This window comes from Gymnogyps californianus, chromosome 16, assembly GCF_018139145.2.
Source record: "Gymnogyps californianus isolate 813 chromosome 16, ASM1813914v2, whole genome shotgun sequence".
In the NCBI taxonomy this organism is placed as follows: Eukaryota; Metazoa; Chordata; class Aves; order Accipitriformes; family Cathartidae; genus Gymnogyps; species Gymnogyps californianus.
This window is the reverse complement of record NC_059486.1, coordinates 5,947,237-5,966,285: the sequence shown is the minus strand read 5'-3', so window position 1 is coordinate 5,966,285 and position 19,049 is coordinate 5,947,237. Positions and strand designations below refer to the sequence as shown.

The window sequence follows — 19,049 nt, the reverse complement described above, 5'->3', positions numbered from 1 at the left end:
TGCATAATGCGAGCATTTGGTTCTTTTGGCAGGTACTAGCCAGTAAGCAACAGGAATCAGCTCTTTCATAGGAGATGGCTACCACCTTCTCTGACCTGGTGAGTATCTGGTCACTTTTTCTCAGGGCTCTGACTTATAAAAGACAAAGCTAACATAATACTAAAGATCCAGATTCCTTAAAGATTGTAAGCTCTTTTGATACAGAGACCATCTTTCTCTTCTGTCTTTAAACATCACCAAGAACAATGGGGCTTGGGGCCATGAAAATCATGTTGCATGGTCTTTTCCATGCAACAAGATAAAGTAAAATAAAATAAAATAAAAGACAAAATAAAAACTAACAAAAGTCCTGGCAGTTCCACCATTGACAATGCTACTTTACTTTTGCCTTCTGAATTACTGAAAACAATACTAATTATTAAGCACTCTGATTACTTCCCAAAGTAATTAATAGATTAACTGTACTGCAAAAGGCTAGGAAATCATGACATAAGCTTTAAAATAAATTACTTTCCTCATTTCATCCAAAGATAATTAATATCATCCATCAAGAGTTTCCATAGTCTTAAACAGAGAAGTGATAAGTATTTCTTGCTCTATTTCTCAACTGCCAGCAAGAAGCTATTTTGCTTTTCTTTTTAAGTATTAAATTTGTTAATTTGTAAGTCTATTGCAAAAAAAAGGAAGAGTGAGAGTGTGAGTTCTTAATTTGTTTGAATGCTTTTGCCAATTAGCAAATCCATTGAATTTGAGACAGGATTTTTAAGGAAATTTAGAGTCTTCTGATCCATAGCTTCTTGGTTCTTGTCATGTGATAACTTGGGAAATCCAGCTGTGGACTAATTAAGTAACAAGCTCTTGAAAGACGGACCTAAGAACCATAAAAAAGGAGTGTTCTTCTGAGTATCTCTCCGTCCAGCATTATTCACATTTGCATTACTTTGTTCCTGCCTGATTGCATTTTCTACCAGCTTCTCTTCATCCAGGCACTGATCTCCAAAAAGCTGTGAGCCCATGAAGTTCGTATGTGACATGAAAAGAGCACAGTGTCCTCTATACAGAGATGATATTACTGTCCTGGTCTGTGATGTGCTGAATAAAAAGGGAGAGGCAGTTAAACCCCAAAGGACTCTGCACAGATCCTGATGGAGCTAAAATCACAGTTGTTCTAGGTTTGGTCTGCTAGATACAGTCTAAGCTGTTTGAGGATAACTCCATCTAGCCTTGCAGGCACTTGGAAACAGGACGGATGACCAGTGGTGTCACATACCTCAAAAAGGTCTAAGTAGTTACATGTTATGTTTTTTCCTTATTTACAGTTAAAATTATTTCATTCATCAAAGCAGCCAGCGTATTTCAGTCCCTAATCCTTGACCAAGGAAATTATAGACAGACAGTATCTCCCTAGTCTGGAAGATGCCAAGCTCTTCAATATGCAAGCGCATACTTTCATGGTTAAATAAGTAGAAAAAATAAAACACTGAGAAAGGAGAAATGAAATCTCAAATCACAGTCAGGAAGATTTTTATTTGAATGCAATTACAGGGGCTATTCCAAATTATTATCTTATCTTTGTAGTTCATGCCTTTCTGAAAAAGCTGAATGTTCAAAGGATCTTTTCTTTATTATGCTTAAAGATACGACATAGAAATGAAAGCAGAGAGTACAATAAAATGTTGTCGATTTTAATGCTGTACTTTTGTGGCATAACATTATGGTTTGATGTACATAGATTATTGTAGATTGCAGAAAAGGAAACTGATTCCCTCTTCTCCACATCCAGGACTGACACCTTTATCCAGCCAACCTGTCAGATATTGCAGGCATACAGTGAGAGCTGTACTATCGGGAACATCTTTTAAAACTCCTTTTCCTTCTTGCAAGCAAAGTGGTGGATTATCACTCTTACACTAGCATGTAGTCTTGCTATGGCACTGTGGCTGGTGATTGCACTTTGGCAGTAGGTTAGAGGAATTTTGGAAAAAAGTTTAAATTCAAGAGGATTTGTAGTGGACAAAGGGGAAGGACAAGTGTGGCTACAAAGACTCTGGCCCTGCAGAAATCTAGACTAATGAGAAGCTGATGGAGCATTTTATTTTTGCTTTGCAGGTTCAGTTCCGGGGACTATTTCAAATGATCTTAGTGCTGGGAATTGGTGGTAGTTTCCCATATGGGTTCCACATTTCTGTCATCAACTATCCTTCTGTGGTAAGTAGTCGTCTCCCTGAGGTTGAAAACACAAAATGGAGAGCCTGAGCTCTCCATTCTCCCACAAATCTCAAATTTACTGAGCATTCAGCTGATACCTCTATGCCTTTTCTTTGGCTAACAGTAACATCAAATACGTAGAGAACTTTTTCTCCTTTAAAGAACAGGATGGCATTTTCTGTTTTAAATAAGTTCTTGCCACATAGTATACAAGCCTCAAAAGGAAGGCAGAAAATGTGTTCCATGCTTCCCAGGAAGCTTACTGACTGATACAAACTTGAAGATTTTGCAATGTGTTCTCAGCTAACTTGTTTTACTAAGACAGTTAGTCTCAAAATAAGTCTAATATTAGGACCACAGGCTAGATCTGAAGGACAACAGCCAAATAATATGAAGGGGTCTTATAGCTATTATCCAGTCAATTCTCATTTTATTTTTCAGCACATCAGGAAGTTTATTAATGAAACCTGGATAGAGCGACATGGCTCTCCCCTCCAGCCTGAGACAATCATGCTGTTGTGGTCCTTCATTGTGTCTGTTTATGGGATAGGAGGATTCCTGGGGAGCCTCTGCTGTGGCTACCTGACTACAAAATACAGGAAGTAAGTGTTTCTTGTAACAGCTCAATAGTCAGAAAGTAGAGGGAAATACCAAGGTGAACAAATAAACCTCTTCTTTTTGGTTGAAGCAGTCTGACTGAAGACAACTGATTTGATTTGCTAGCACATTCACTTCTTTCAAGCAGTCTCCTATCTTGTTTCTCTGCCCTCCCCAGTGAACTGTATTTCTGTAAAACGGCTGCATTCATCATCACATCACCGGATCAGTGCCTCTGGGAGTAGCAGGGTAGTGTACCTTCCTCATGTTCTCTTCAAGATCCCCTGTGACTCTCATAAAGATCTCCCAAGCTTTACAAACCCCAAAAAAGGAGCTGTGTGTCTTGTGTTGTAACACATTACACGCAGTTACTCTAACCACCTGGAAACCACTGTGTGGAAGATATCCTTAAGTGTCAAAGAAGGGCCAGATTTCCATTTAAATACACTCATTTTGGGGTAATGACGTTATATTAAATATTCAGATCTAATCTAATGAATATGTGAAGAGAATAGAAAAAAATAAATTCCCTTTAACTACGCTGTAAAGATACAATCAGTGTCAAAACAAATTCTTCAAGAGACATCTCTGGTTTTGGCAATCCATTTTACTGAAAGTCAGTTCCAAACTATCTTTCCCACTGGCTGGAGAAAGGGTTCCTCACCAGTCTGGTCTGTTCTCAGTGCCTTGTGTGTAACACCACTAATTTCATTTGCAGAGAAATTGGCAAAACATATCTACTTGGTGTGACCCACTTAAAGATCTGCTCCACAACCCACTGATCCATAGGCCCCTCATATGGGTCTCAACAAACCATCTTAGCCTGCCTGCAATTGTGTTCTTTCCTATCAGGTAAGTGCCCCCAAGAAATTTCTTGTGGGACACTGCCTCATCCCACACTCAGAGGGCCTCCCAAGATTGGAAACAAGATCATGCACTTCTCCCGTGGGTTATTTAACACATGATAACCTAATTGTTGAATCACAGTCTTCTAAATGCAGGATCTCTGTGAATCCTTAATGTGTGCAAGAGGACTCTTGTCTAGCAAGCATCACGGCAAAACAACTGAGTGCAAAAGACTTTGATTTGAGCCTGAGACGTCAGGATTGTGAACATACCAGCCCATGATTCACATGGAGTGTCTTTTGAAATATGCCTCTCAAAACTCTTTCTGCCATCTCAGATCACATCTGTTTAGCCAAGAGGGTCTTTAATATGAGCCATTCTAGAATAGGAGCCATAGACTCAGATTATTTCTGGGGAACAATCTGACATTTTATGAGGAGTTCTAGCCATTTAAAAATCCTGGTGACAAGCTGGGCTGTTCTTTGATCTCTTTCCCCACTTGTACTGTGGAAATGCTGATGAAGTGTTCCAACTGTTTAAATTCTAAGCTAAAAATATTAATGAATTCAAATCTAAAGGATCCTGAAATTTTAAAGAATCATTTTCACTATCCAAAGTCAATATTATTTCAGCAATTCCTCAAAACAGCAGGAATGGTTGTACTATGCTTCCTGTCACAGCAAGATTAGTCAAGAGTACAAGAGGTTCTCATTTCACACTAAATTCTCATGGGCTTTTTTTTTTTTCCGCCCCCCCAGAAAAAAGTGCCAAATGTTCACCAACCTGATCATGCTAGTAGCTGCACTTTTCATGGCCTTCAGTAAAACAGCCAAATCCTTCGAGATGATTCTGGTCGGACGCTTTCTCTATGGCATTGGTACAGGTATGTGCTCATGCCACTGCGGAGTGCAAGCATCCCTGCTGTCCCAGGATTGTCCCTACAGGTATTGACATTCTTGGAGAACGATCTTTAAAGCAAATACACTAGGCACTTAACAAAAGGGAAAGATATCATCCCTTTTGCAAGAAATTGTAATCCAAATACCAGAGTGAATGAAAACAATGTAAGAGAAGACGGAGTCAGAAAGTTAAGCTTTTCTAAATATTTTAACAGTCATTTATCCTCTTCTTTGTTAAAGGTTTTTCTCTCAATATACATCCTCAGTACGTAGGAGAGATTTCACCCAAGAAGCTGCGTGGATTTACCAACTCCACAGTTTCTGTTTTTCTGACGCTGGGAAAACTCACAGGACAGGTTATTGGACTACGGTAAATACTCGAATCTTTCTGTCAGGTTACACTAAAAGTAGTAGAAATCTTTCTATAACCTTACCCTCTCACCTAGTCAGTGACTAAGAAACCCTCTCATCTTCCCCAAAACAGGCCTTAGCTTATGCCAGAAGAAAAGTTTTGATCATATTTGAGGCAAACATATAGTTTTAAATATAGAAGACAGAAAATTAATTACTCATAATCTGATTTCTTCTTATTTCCACACCCTTTCTACTAGGGGACTTCCCCTTAAAAATTTACTATACTTACATGAAAAGTCTTAGCAGGGTGTTTTGATCCTGTGGTCAAACAGTGGTCAAATGAGTCTCATCAGGTCTTTAGACATTATATTGGATCCTAATGCTATTTAGAAAGTTTTTCAAAATGCCAAATAATTTCTTTAAAATTGTCAGAAATAAAAATAGCCAAATTTGTGAAATTTGCCAAATTATCAATTCAGGTCTTTGCTCCACTACACCCTTGAATGGAATTTGAGCAATCTTCATCACTCAGAAAAACTTCCTGAACATTCATTCCATTATTTCAGCATAATTTTGTTTCACATACACTTTTCAGGGAAATTTTAGGAAGCGAAGCTTTGTGGCCATGGTTGTTAGCATCTAGTGGACTTTCAGCATTGGTTCAACTGGTTACCCTCCCATTTTTCCCTGATTCACCATCCTACCTCCTGATACAGAAGGGTAATGAGGAAGCCTGCAGGAAAGGTAGAGTGTCTACTTTCCTCACTTACTTCACTTGATTTGATATGTTAGAGTGACAGCCTCTGTAGAAAACAAGAAAGCAGGGCAGAGCTGTGCAGTACAGGGCAGTGCCATGGAGTAATAGCAGAGGCAGTTCTAAATAAAACAGCTGAGGTACCTGCAGCCATACATCTGTATTAACATGGGGCCTCATTCAGTCTAATTTAATCCGTTAAGAAAGACAGATATATATTAGCATGTCTAACATTTCCCACTTTGGTGGGCACTACTTTATTTCTTTAAAGGAAATGATTTAGGCAGTTCATTTTTTATTAAATAAAATGTACTTAAATGTTTACTTTGTTTACAGTTAAGTCAACTCAACATTAGAAAGTTATGCTATACTGACAACCAGAGAGACAAAATTCTTTCATTTGCCTACTGTCCCAGAAGCACCCAGATAGCAGAAGCATGCAGCACTGACAGCACCACCTACACCAATGGACAGGCAGACTAAAGGGTTTAATGTAACCACTCGTGAGGGAGCTATACTGGTAGAATAATCCACTCCTCTCTTTCTCCCCAACAGCTGTCAGGAAGCTCTGGGGGGAAGGAGACCATCAAGCAGAAATTGATGACATTATGAAGGAGAAGGTTGCAATGACAAGCACAAAAACCTTGCGTGTCCTTGAAGTAATAAAAGAGCGATCTTTGCGCTGGCAACTTTACATTTTGATGACTGTCATGACCACCTTGCAGCTCTGTGGAATCAATGCAGTTGAGTGCTCTCTTTATCCGTAGAACAAGAGACAAACTAAGCAGTGTTACAAACTCCTCTAAGTCAATGTTACTACACCAGCTTAGAATTGCATCACAATTGCAACACTTTTTTCACAGGTGCATTTTCTCTCTGCATTTTTCAGATATACTTCTACTCTTTTGAAGTATTCCACACAGCCAAGTTTGAAGAATACCTTATCCCATACGTGTCCCTGGGAGTTGGGTTGTGTGAATGCTTATCCTCTATACTGTGTGTAAGTCTTTTCAGACTTGAGTTTGAAGGAAAAATTTAATGTGTTTAACAATTGTACTTTTCCTTTACTTATAACTGGGCTCAGGGAAGATTTGCATAACCTAAGACACATCTTCCTGCTTCTGCAAAACCACATGCAGGATAAAAGGCAGCTCTTTTCCCAAATTATTTGCATGGCTATATGTCTTTAGACTCATTTTTATTCTGTAAAATAATTTTCTGATGTTTTGGATTAGATGTGTGTATGTATGTGTGCACAATTTGATATATACCAGCACGCAAGAAAGAGAACTAACAACATCCTAGGGTTGACTAATAAACACAGCTTAATTAATAATGAATTAGCTTTGAAGAAGCTAATCAAATTCATTAGGAATTAAGACTCTCAAATGACATTCATTTCTGGCTATTATTCAGATAAGTCTTTTGTGAAGAACACATGGAAAGGGGAGGAATTATTTCATTTGAGAACTGGGATTTATGACCTGTGTTTTCTGCTTTCCAGAGCACCCTTATAGACCGATGTGGGAGGAAAGTGCTGCTATGGGGAGGATACACACTGATGTGTTCTGTGCTAGCACTCCTTACCATGACCCTGTCACTGCAGGTAAAGAGGCAGCAGCCTTCTGGCTACATACCCAGCATCAGCCCACCTTTCTGGCCTTGCCTGACACGATATGTACAAAAACTTGAGTCAGTGGCAGAAAATACAGAACTCTGCTATTCTGTCATGTATCTAATGGTTTGATATCACTGGTTTCTCACTTTTAGCATCAGTTTTTCTGGATGCATTACTTCAGTGTTATCTTGATCTTCCTGTTTGTTATCTTCTATGGAACTGGACCATGTGAGTACATCAATGGCAATGTTGGGAGGAAATTTTGTATCATATTGGTTGGTGACACACCTGGCAGAGGAAGAACAGACTAGTCCCATGGTAAAAAGTTCTGGAAATTAAGGAGGGAAGGGCAGATATGTACAAGTGGGAGACAGAAAAAGGATACAGACACCTCGAATTTTATTGCTGATGACAGGATCTAAATAATTTAAAATACAGTATCATCTTCTCCAGAGGGTTTGAGATAGAATTTTCAGAACAATTTTTAAAATACCCAGCTAAAAACTGGATTCTAGGCAATGCCAGATATATTATAGTAATCATCTTCATTAACTTAGCAAGGTAAGCTTTATGCCTACCAACATGCTTCTGGTGGAACTGACCACAGGAGCCAAAAGGGGAGCTGGTTTTACAAATTACTGCGCTAATAATGGCTACCAATGCAATATGGAACTGCACAGATCCACTGGCACCAGAAAAAGGGTTCCAGTATGTATGAGAGAAACCGAAATTAACAGCTGAATTCCTAAATTAACAGCTATAGTCCCTTTCTGGAATCAAGGTCTTTCACCCTCATAGCAGAGGCCACCTGCCAGCAGGCCACCTATTCTGCCTGTCTGTCATTTTCTACCACTGCCATTGTGAGGATCTTTGGCAGGAGCAAGGAAACAAGTATACCTGGTTTGTGTTTTGCTTTTCTTTTTCAGCTGGAGCCTCTATAACTATCATGGTTGAAATCTTCAGCCAGTCATTCAGACCATCAGCCTTTCTGCTTGTTGGCTGCATCAACTGGATGGGACTGTTTGTACTTGGGATGATTTTTCCATTGATTGTTGTAAGTGACTCTAACTGGATCTCTCCCTCCAGGCTAATCCACTTCTGAATGCTGACAGGGAGCAAAATAATAGCAATAAATTGCAACGACATGCGAAGCTTAGAGCTCTGTCCAAATACCAAACCTGCTCAGGAATCCCCCAGGCCTGTCAGAGGAGCAGCAATTGGACTCAGGTCAAACGTGGCCAGTGGAAACTCCTGGTTTGATACCTGTCCTGATCTGTGTATTGAGCACACCTTTGAATTCTAATTACTGAGACACAGACTTGCACCCAAGGATAGGGAAATAGCAATGAGGTTCTTATTTTCCTTACAGTGTCTCCCATTTCTGCTTGCAGGATAACCTTGGACCCTTCTGCTTCCTTATCTTTTTGGGAATCCTTGCTTTATCAGCAATTTTCATCTACCTGTATCTCCCCGAGACCAAGGGAAAGTCAATCATGGAAATAAAAGCAGAGTTCAACAAGCTGAACTTTGGGAAAAAAGAAACCTCAGTCACTGAAAATAACTTTCCTAAGGAACAGTTGTTCTGCACCAAACTCTGAATGTTCAGAGGAGAAATTTGCATCTCTTAGAAAAGACAGGAAACAATGTTGCAATAGAACTAAACAGGAAACATCAATAACAGACTGCAAGCTCTTCTGTGTCTTACTCCTTTTTTCTTTTTTTTTTTTAAATATAGATATGAAATTCATTATGCTAGAGTTTTATTTCTTGATGATATCTAAACATTTTCACAGGAAATTTCACCACTCAGTTTTAAGATCTACTGGATATAAAGAGGTTTTTTTTCTATTAAAAAAACCCTTTTATGATAGTCTACCTTATGAAGTTTTAAAACATTTTGTTAACAGTCCATAGGGCCCAAATCCTGCTAGAAGAACATATATGCAGGCTCTGCTCACAGCCCTGGACCCACAACCCTGGGCCTCAGTTGGTCTCTCTTGTTCCCAGGAGTCTTGTCCAATGCCACAGGTACCTGAACAGTTTGTTATTGAGCTTTCCTAAATGAGACCTCACTAGCTCTAAGCACCTCAGAATCAGAAAACTGCTGACAAATAGCTCAGAGAAGAGTATCAGAAATATGAAGGAACAAGTGAAATAATTTAAGAAGACAAACCAAGGGAAGGAAGGATTAAGAAGACTAAATGATCATCAGTCATGAGGCTGGGGAAACACAGAAGTCTAAAATATTTGACTAGCAGGCTGATAGAGGAAAAGCTAGATATGTGGTTTAGGGTGACCTGAGCAGATATAGATTCAAAACTTAGCACAGTAAATTAGGAAAAAAGCTTCTAGCCATGATAACAGAAAAAAATACTGAAAGTGAAATTGTACTGTGCAACAATCCTTCTGGAGATGTAACAGAAATCTCAGTGAAGAACACCTAGTAATTCTAGGCAGGGAGAAGGACCTGCCAAACAGAGATATTACTGTATGCAAAAGTAGTAAAATGGCTGCTATAAAATAAAGCACACTCCCAAGAGCATCTGTGGTGTCTAAGGATCTGATTTCCAACCTGGTACATCAGCTTCTGGGAATTACATCAGATGTTTTCAGAGAAGAAAGAGTTTGTTTTGGAAATGTTTTTCTTGTTATGTAAGCAAGCTGTGAATAACGAGTGATTATTGTACCCAGCAGAAAAATAGTTTGTGAAGTTCATTGGAAATACAGTCTAAGTTTTTCCAAATGATCACTAACAACTATAGTATGATTTGTGACTAAATGCTTTGGATCATGCCACCTGCTTTCAACTAATCACTGAAGAAAAAATTCATCAATATTACAAACAGCAGTTCCTCTCCTTACAGATAGAGCTGTCACTTGAGTTTGTTTGTAATGCTTTGACACAGGAAACATGCCCTGAAAAGGCTGTTTGTACAAACAGATTTTATTTCTGGATTTTTTTCAGGATTTTCTTATTTTCAGAATGCTTTGGATACCAGAGACGCAATCCACTAACATGGGCTGTAGATGAACAGTGGCACATAGTAATTCATCTCCTGAGTTTTATTTGCTGGCTTTTTACAGCAAGGGTGCTACAGTCAAGGAACTGACTTATGATCAACATACACCACACAATCAACTTAAGCATGTTCATATAGAGGTTTTCACCATTTAAAAGTATTTGTTTAAATTATACAGTTGTAGTACAAGCATTTAGTGCAAGCTATAGAAAGCTCTCCCTCTTTTCTGCAGGCTGGGGAATGGAGTGGGTAGAAAAGCCCTTAACTCGCAGAAACTACTGGGCATAAAGACACACATCACCTTTAACATGGAGAGATTAACAAACCATTTATTTTATCCCCATCAGCATTTTCAACCTGCTTTCCCCACACACATCTCACTGCGAACACCCCACACCAAATGCCATATGACCCCTCTAAATCACTTCTCTCATGTAAGACTCTACTAGGTAGCAAAGAGAACTGATCCCAGCTCTGCCACATACTCCGCTCTGGATAAAACTCTCTCATTTTAGAAAGCCTGTGGATTTCCTGTCTCTCAGGAGATCCTGTTGACTGTTATGGGACTATTTGCACAACAAAGGAGCAAGTTGAAAACAAGCCTCCTCTCATTATGTAGAATCCAGTGCTCACCACAGTGGAAAATCAAGACCCTGATTTTAAGGCATCTTTGTCATGACTTAGCCACAGTGCAGGGAAGGTCTCCACAACATGTGTTACTGGGGTTTTTCTGTTATGGTCTATTCCACAGAAAGAGTCCCAAACCTCACAAATGAAGCGTCCATCTAAATTTTTTAAATAATTATGAGACTTGCATGAAGAGACACATTATAACTCTCCCACTCTCAAACAGTCCCTGTAACACTTGCTTTTTCACTGGTTTTCACGATCAGGCTGTATCCAAATATGAAGTGTCATTTTAGATGCTTTGATTTCCAGAGCACAAAAAGCCCACTTTCCCCGCTATGAAAGCTATACATTGACTATCTGCATTAGCAGCCAGCAGCCTGCAGATGGCACATGCAGCCTCGCCTCTCCCGAGGCACTCCCTCCAGGTGCACCTGCGGAAGGTACCACTGACTATTTAAAGGCTCCTGAGGCGCTTAGTAGTGTGGTGGGGTAAGTGATCTTGCAGGTGAGTTAGTAGCAAAGCTGTGAACAGGGTGAGCTGAAAGAAAACCCTCTTGCGATCCAAAGATGCCTAAATTCATTGTTAACACAAATATAAGCAAGGATAAAGTTCCTGAGTCTTTCACGGGGGAGCTCACCCAGCAGTTATCAAAAGCAATGGGCAAACCAGCACAGGTAAGTCCAGATGCTCAAATGTTTTCCTTATTCAGTCAGCTGTGCCTATGCAATGAGTTATTTGTCAGTAATAGCCTCTATAAACTAATATACCTAATGACTTGCCAGTATTTAGTCTTTTCTCTGTATATATGTCAAATACTTGTTTGCTGTGACTTAGCTCTGTTGAGGTCTTAAAACACTTAAAGTACTTAAACTAGCTTTGTGTATGATGGTATTCCATGTAGGTCAAGACACTGGATGTGTGTGGGTATGTATACACAGGTATCTCTGTGAATACCTCTCAAGAATCTAGCTGACTGAAAGCAAGCCTCACCCTCTAACTTCCTTGCTGAGTCCTGCTGAATGTGTTTGTTATCTGCCACCAAATTGCCTGTACCCTAGTGGTTATAGCTGAAGAAAAAAACAAGGTATTCAGCTTGCTTGGACATCTAGCAAAATACCCATGTAACATCCTGCTACTTGTAGTCAAAACACCAGAGTAAAATCTGTCTGCTGGTTTCATTACCAAACTGAGGGATTTTTACCTGCCAAAACCCATGGCAATAAGCTACTAAGGTAAAGTACTGAAATACTGTCATTAAGGGTCCTGTAAGGCTTTTATTTTCTTAATTAATCTTGAAAGGTCACTAGTCACTGTATCAGTTGTTTACTGAAGACTGTCGATGAATATGAAAAACAGTGAAAGCTTCTCTATAGAGCTGTAAGCTTTATAACATAAGTTACTGCTGCTACAGCAACTGAGGAGTAGCTCAAGTGAATCGGCTATAGATCTTTAGCAGCTTGGTGAAGTACCCTTTCTACGTATTCACGAGCAAATGAGTGTTTTCAGAAAGTGTTTCTTATTTTACTTTGGGAGTGATGCTTTGAAACTGTAGAAAGAATGAAGTTCTGGTGCCTACAGGAAGGGTTCTGAGGGCTCCCCAGCAAACCTTTCTCTGCCCACCGGGACACCTGAAGTTCTTGAGCAGATCTTTGCTCTTCATGGAAACAAAGCATGCTGAAATGCAGTCACCCTGGGCTACTTAAGATGGCAACAGAGGTCTCTGAACCCCTTAGCAATTGTTTGATAACTGCTACAGGTGGAAGTGTCCTGAGGGGGGAAGAAGGGGGGAAAAAATGGACCCAAACAAAAAAAGTAAGTAGGATAACTGGGAATAATAGAACAAACTTCTGAATGTCTTAATGATAAGAGGAAAATTGTGAGCAGCTGGCATGGTTTTGTCAAAACCAGGAACACTTTAAAGAGTCCCACAGTAGTGTCTTATGCTCAGATCTAGTCAACACTTCCAATTAATACTTTGGCGGACTGAGGTGTGCAGATGACAATAGCTTGTATGCACAGGAGACAGAGTAAGAAATCAAGAAGATACTTAGAGGTATCTTCTCAAATCAAGAAGCTTTCTTTGAATAGCTGATTTCAATAGCTATTTGATTTGAATAGCTGATAGGCAAACTGCACAAAAGACAAAGAATAATTAAAGAGGAAAGGATTTGGAGAGCATTATGGGTTACAACACAAATAAGAGTTAAGACGATGCTTGGGAGTAGGGGAATTTCACTTCTGTTGCACACAACATGGGAGTAAGCCTCAGCAGTACTCCTCCATCCTCTCTACTCTGAGAAAGAGGTAGGCAGATTAGCGATGCACCAAAGCAAAAACACTGGAGAAATAAGAGAATTCAAGGATCAACAGATATTCCAGCACTGCTATGGAAAATATGGGAACATTTTTTTTTTTTCCTTCCTCTGTGGCATAAGGCAGGAAGCAGCTGGCTTAACTTGCAGCCAGATTTCAGTTAGATCTTGGAGGAAAATTTTAAAAGTTTCTATGACTTCCAGTCAGGTTCTGCATTGGACTTGTGCCATGGATCCTACCAGTGGTGGAATGGTTAATAGTACTGACACTTCTTTGACCAGTTAGAAATTGTCAGTTCAGCACTGATAATTAGAATATTTCTATTTGTTATTGTATGGCTATAGACTTCAAAAGACAGTTGTATGTGGTTGGATGTTCTCACCAAATTGATTTGATGTCAAGTTAAAAAGCCAGTCGACCTGGAGAAGCCTGGTTCTACTGTGTTTCTTCCATGCAGATTGTTTGATGCCTGATAAAGGGGCCTCTCTTTCTTTACAGACAATAATGGAGCTCTATGCAATCAACCAGTCTCATTAAACATGTAGAAAATCAATCTCTGCCAAATTTGACTGTAGTTAGTTATCTCGGGGAATAGAAGCATGTTTTAGGCTTGTATAAGCCTTGTCTCCACAGAAAGCAGGCTAAACTGTAAATGGGAGTAAGATTGTTTTTTTTCCAACACATGCAGTAATATAATGAAATTCTTATGTAAAACTGATGTGTTCTACCCCTCTTCAAAAAAACATTTTTATCAGTCTAGCAAACAAGTACTTGCTGTTGGGGAGGGTAGGGGGTCAGCTGGTGGTTCTTGCATAACAGCTCCTGAATATAAAGCTAGAGGCCAGGACTGGGATGCAGCTGGAACAGGTTTGTGCAGCAGTGTGGAAGGGATATGTAATGGGACTTAGAAATATACAGGGAACAACAAAGATTTTTTTGAAGAGGACATGCAAGCTCTTCGTGACAAAGGAGGCAATAGGAAAGGGAGAGTCTCTTAGTTATAACACAGAAAGAAGGAAAGGATTAGGGTATGCTGGAATGCAGAGCTTTCCTCTCGCAGGAAATGGTACCATTTGAAAAAATACTGGTTTTTATTTTTAATCAAATAGGTTTTTTTTTTTCTACTGGAAAAACAGTTTCAAACATTTTCAAACTGCTCTAAGAGGAAAATAATGCTGATTAACACTTCAGCTTGATTTTTTTTGTTAATAATAATCTGTTTGTGGGGTAGATGTTAAAGGCATGTATGTACCTATATTTGGCATAAAGCTGAGAGCACAGGGTGTCCAGCCAGGGGAGAACAGGGCCAAGCAAGTGGTACCTCAGCAGGATCTCCTTGGCTTATCCTGTACTGCTGTGGTCTGATGCACCTTGCATCTAAACAAGCTGTAAATGATGGCCAAGGCTAATTACCCAGACAACTCCTGGTACTTGGGCTAGCTTGTTTTACCAAGAGGGTTAATTGCTGCTGAGTTCCAATGATGCGCTGCTAATAAACGTGGGTAAGAACAGAACAGAAGCCAGATGGATGCCAAAGGGACTGATCCCTGGATTCCTCCGTGTGTGGATCTGACACTGTGTATTAGCAGCAGGGAAAATTGCAGGCTGGTCATTAATATTAACATAGATACTTTCTTCTATTTTTCCTGCTACCAAGAACAAAAGTAGGATTAGGCTGTATTTTGTTTAATGAGGGGGATGTTGATTTAGACCTCTGCTGTGTCAGTTCACATTTACCTCAGCAGGGAAGACTGCAGCAGGAGCCAGTGAGGTGCAAAATCCCTCTGGAACGTAGGGCAGCAGCAATGCAATTGCACACCCCCACTCACACCAGGCCGTCCTGCACAGGCATGGAGAGCCCAGCGGCTTGGAGGAGGTTCTGGAGGTATTGCAGGTCACTGAGCTCTTAGAGCACCTGAACTTTCTACCCACAATTCAAAGTCGGTAAAGATGTTACTGCAGGGTCCTCCTTCCGACAGTGTACCTGGGCCGAGCATCCAGAACCCATCTTTCAGTAGGTAATTGGGCACACTGGGGTTGAAGGTTGCAAGACAGCAGGCAGGGAAGGATCTTTGCCACAGGGTAACTTAAGAACAAGAGTGAAACTATTTGCATTTTAGTAAGTGGTGAAAAGCATCTCTGAGTGTCTGGGACTGCTCTTTTTTTATTTTATGTGCTGCTAGTACTTTTAGTTAAGAATGCAGCCATTCTACAATAGATGAAAATTGTGATGGCAGTGCCTGTTTGCAAATGGTATGTCTTGGGAATGTGGTTGTATTTCATAACTTCTCATCTTTGTGACTTGCAGGAAAATATTTAGGAAGTCTGGAAGTGCAATGCAGTACACACATACAATACATACAAATTTCAAAAGCATAACTGATAGGGATGTACCTAGTTTCACTGTAGTTTAGGTACACAAATACCTTCCTGGATTTTCAAAACTTTTCCTAACATGGCAAAGGCAAATAATATTCTTTTCTTCTTCCAACAGTATCTAGCAATACAGATCTCTCCTGATCAGCTGATGTCCTTTGGTGGCTCCACAGACCCTTGTGCTATGTGCTTTCTCTACAGCATTGGCAAGATAGGGGAGCAGGAGAACAAGGTCTACTCCAAAATGCTTTGTGACCTGCTGAACAAACAGCTGAAAATACCATTTGACAGGTGAGCTCATACAGCAACTTGTCTGACATGAATTGCCACAGATCGTTAAAACTATTAATCCCAAACTCGTCCTTTGGTGGTCTTCTATTAACATGGTGCTTGAAGAGGCTAAATGCCAAGTCAATAGAGCAACTCTCCAATTAAAAAGAGGAAAAGAGCACTTGCATGAGCTGCAATGCCAATGCCCGGAAGCTGTAAAATTTCTCTTAGTTAAAACGATGGAGGCTCAGGCACTGCGTGTACCCACAGATCTTATACGTGCAAAAGCCCAGGTACAGACACAATAACCTGATGTTATTAAATTGATAACTTGAGTAACATGTACCAACACTTCCCTACTGCCTGTGGGGTACAAGTGGAGGTCTATTACAAAAGCTTCCACTTACATAAAAACATTTCTAGTCTTTTTTGTGAAGGTACACCAATCTGCTCCAGAAATAACTGTAAATAAAACACAGCATCCTGAGATCTCCTTAAAATATGAAGTAGAAAAATACCAGGAACTCCAGAATGCAAGTAGGCAAGGCATTAAAGGGGGGAGGGAGGATGCGGAATATGCAACACTTGAACGTACCTGCCAGAATTTGCAAGAGGAAATGTGTAACTTGCTGAGAGACAGTGCCAGCTTGAGAAGTGTAAAGCCCTGGGGGACAGTCTACAGCATGGCTGTGTGTGTCCTGCTGCAGGAACACCCTGGCCAGCCTGCAGCACTCTGCTCTCAGCAACTAACGGTGTCTATCTTCCCTTTCAGAATCTATGTCAGCTTCTTCGACATCAGTGCTGGCAACGTAGGCTGGAACAACACTACCTTTGCTTGAGGTGTCCTTGGGTAGTAACAGCTTATTCCTGAACCCTCACTATGGTTTTTGAGCACTGCAGTTCTAGTCATGTTAACGGTATCTGGCACAAACGCAAAAAGCAGCGGTACCTTAGTTGCTACTACCCGCTGCTGTTTTAACATCTTGTCTGCTGCTTATATAAAAGTAAAAATCCAGCAGGAGCCTTATGATTGAGACTGTCTTGTTATTCTGAAAAGGCCTGTGGTTGAGATGGAAGGTGCTTTCTCAAAATACTCTTAACAGAAGCTTTTCTTTTTTAAAAACAACTTAGTCTTTTGTGCGAAGACTAACACTCCATTTGGGTATACCTTTGCCCTGTTCATGCTGGACAGCCTTGCCAAATTTAAATACAGCTCTCTTAACCTGATTTCAAAATACACTTACATTAAGTCAATTGATGTGGCTATCAATGTGCCATATGGCCCTCCCTTCAAAAGGAGGAAAGACATGATTGCCTCTTATTTACAAGGGATGGATTGCAGACTGGGTCCTCCTTAGATCTTAACGCTACATGGACCTCTAGCTGCTTAGCAGAAAAACTTGTGCTGCACGAGTCTCCCAGGGCTCAGGATAGGCAGAGGGAGTAAGTGGAAAAAAACACTGTTCACTGTTCTGCCTTCCTCTTTTCATCCATTGAACAATTTGCAGTGACAGTGAAGATTAGAGCACAGCTCAAAATGAGGCAGAGGCACAGTGAGCCATTCCCAGAGGCCAAAGTAATGAACTACTTACAAAAGGAAGATTTCCATACAAATATTTATTATTCAAGCCCTGGGTCAAATAAGAGCATTTGCTTCCAAAGTAAAATAGAAAGATTGAGTACAGATCTGCTTCCTGAATCTCTGAAAGTAGGTGTACTGTGACTTTTTTTTCTGGAAGAACAAACTCACCTCACCCCTGTTCTGAGCTCTATTGTGAACATCCAATTTTGTCCCTATCACAGCTTTGCTTTGCAGCCCCAGTCTTTAAATCCACGCCTGTACCTCAACCTGCAAAAATGCTTTGTTGAGATAACAAATGAAAGCTGCTTTGGTGAATCAAAGCAGCACAGCCAATGAAGCAACAGGCTACTTAGCATCTAAATACAGTATATCTTATTAAATATTTTTTCATTCCGCTTAACGTCTTGCAGACCTGCCCAAGGAAGGAAGACATGGCATGAGGTAGGTAGTCTTTTGGCAGGATTGCTTGTGGACAATGGATACGAAGCCCCTAAACACAGCAGGACTTTCCAGGGGCAGGCAGTTCCCTTTTCCAGAAATCAGTCTGCCTTCTTCATAGAGCCACCTGCTCAAAGAATGCTGCCTCTGCCTGTTCTGGGAGCCACAGCACCAGCATTCTCTGTTCTCCTGGTTCCTCCTCCATGGTCCAGTTGCTCTGCGCTCAGGTTTTGACTGTGATGCAGTTGGGTATGTACAACTGCAACCTGTGAATGCCCCAGCCCTGCTATTTGCAGTCAGCCTCCAGGAAAGGCTTCAGCCTGCCCCACATATCTTCTGAAGCCTATCTATGCTAGATGCTTTCAGTTAGAGCATCCAAACCCTGAAATGTGTGTTCCTAAGGTACCTCATGGCACAAGTACAATTAAGACCACCTCTACTTGCTAATAATCCTTACATTCTCTAATAGGGAATGTAAAAGCTTTCTTTGCTTTTTTTGTCTCTGTCTCTGGCACATCATTAGAATGTTCTCTGGTATATTTCTGTAAAACATTTTACCTTTCAGTTTTTTGCTCTTAGACACATTTCTTCATTGTTCTTATTTTAATTACAGGCAATTGTGTTTTAAAACAGATGCTGTTCATCCAGAAAATGTATTATGAATGCATGAGTGTGGAGCAATCACCTGAGGGAGAGGTGTGCACAAGTACACTGGTATTTGGTTAACTTGCATCTTTACAAGCTATGAAAATGTACACACTGCTTCTTCCTTAGTCAAGGAGGCAAAAGAGAATGAAATTGCAGATGTCTTGCCATTGTGTGGCAGCATGGCCAGGGTCTGCCACTGTGGGCCGGGCAGGCCACAGAGCAAGCACACCCGTGTTGGCATTGCTCTCAAGTTTTTCTCCCTGCACTGATAGAATTCCCACCCCACCTCCATGCAACAAATCTAGGAGGCAGGAAGGTGGGAGGAGTAAGTGGCACTACACAATGGCAGGGAGCTGAGGATATCAAAGGAAGGAAATGTATCTTCAGTTCTTAATAGCACTGTTAATCACTAAAAAAAAATAAGTGCTCCAGTCCTGCTAGTTCTCAATGTTACAGCTTGTGCCACTCCGAAGTGTTCCCATGCAATACCATCCC

General features: G+C 40.5%; 2 protein-coding genes across 2 annotated transcripts; both read left to right on the top strand.

The window, feature by feature from the left end:
* Window positions 1-74: 74 nt before the first annotated feature.
* On the top strand, window positions 75-8,874 carry LOC127022717 (solute carrier family 2, facilitated glucose transporter member 11-like). The gene is made up of 12 exons (XM_050906437.1): window positions 75-98; window positions 2,110-2,208; window positions 2,650-2,810; window positions 4,410-4,534; window positions 4,791-4,920; window positions 5,500-5,648; window positions 6,214-6,401; window positions 6,548-6,658; window positions 7,163-7,264; window positions 7,429-7,504; window positions 8,203-8,330; window positions 8,668-8,874. Exons 1-12 carry the CDS (start codon window positions 75-77, stop codon window positions 8,872-8,874), a joined length of 1,500 nt encoding a protein of 499 aa, XP_050762394.1.
* A 2,605-nt stretch (window positions 8,875-11,479) lies between these two features.
* On the top strand, window positions 11,480-16,869 carry LOC127023012 (macrophage migration inhibitory factor-like). The gene is made up of 3 exons (XM_050906899.1): window positions 11,480-11,601; window positions 15,735-15,907; window positions 16,659-16,869. The coding sequence occupies exons 1-3, from the start codon at window positions 11,494-11,496 to the stop codon at window positions 16,723-16,725; spliced, it is 348 nt and encodes a 115-aa protein (XP_050762856.1). The 5' UTR covers window positions 11,480-11,493; the 3' UTR covers window positions 16,726-16,869.
* Window positions 16,870-19,049: the final 2,180 nt, after the last annotated feature.

Excerpts from the sequence above, each read along its gene's own strand:
- LOC127022717 (XM_050906437.1), top strand. The coding sequence starts at position 75 with ATGGCTACCACCTTCTCTGACCTG. Across the intron at positions 6,659-7,162 it reads GCTTATCCTCTATACTGTGT|AGCACCCTTATAGACCGATG; the intron begins GTAAGTCTTTTC and ends TCTGCTTTCCAG. Across the intron at positions 7,505-8,202 it reads CTTCTATGGAACTGGACCAT|CTGGAGCCTCTATAACTATC; the intron begins GTGAGTACATCA and ends TTTCTTTTTCAG.
- LOC127023012 (XM_050906899.1), top strand. The coding sequence starts at position 11,494 with ATGCCTAAATTCATTGTTAACACAAATATAAGCAAGGATAAAGTTCCT. Across the intron at positions 11,602-15,734 it reads CAATGGGCAAACCAGCACAG|TATCTAGCAATACAGATCTC; the intron begins GTAAGTCCAGAT and ends TTCTTCCAACAG. Across the intron at positions 15,908-16,658 it reads CTGAAAATACCATTTGACAG|AATCTATGTCAGCTTCTTCG; the intron begins GTGAGCTCATAC and ends CTTCCCTTTCAG.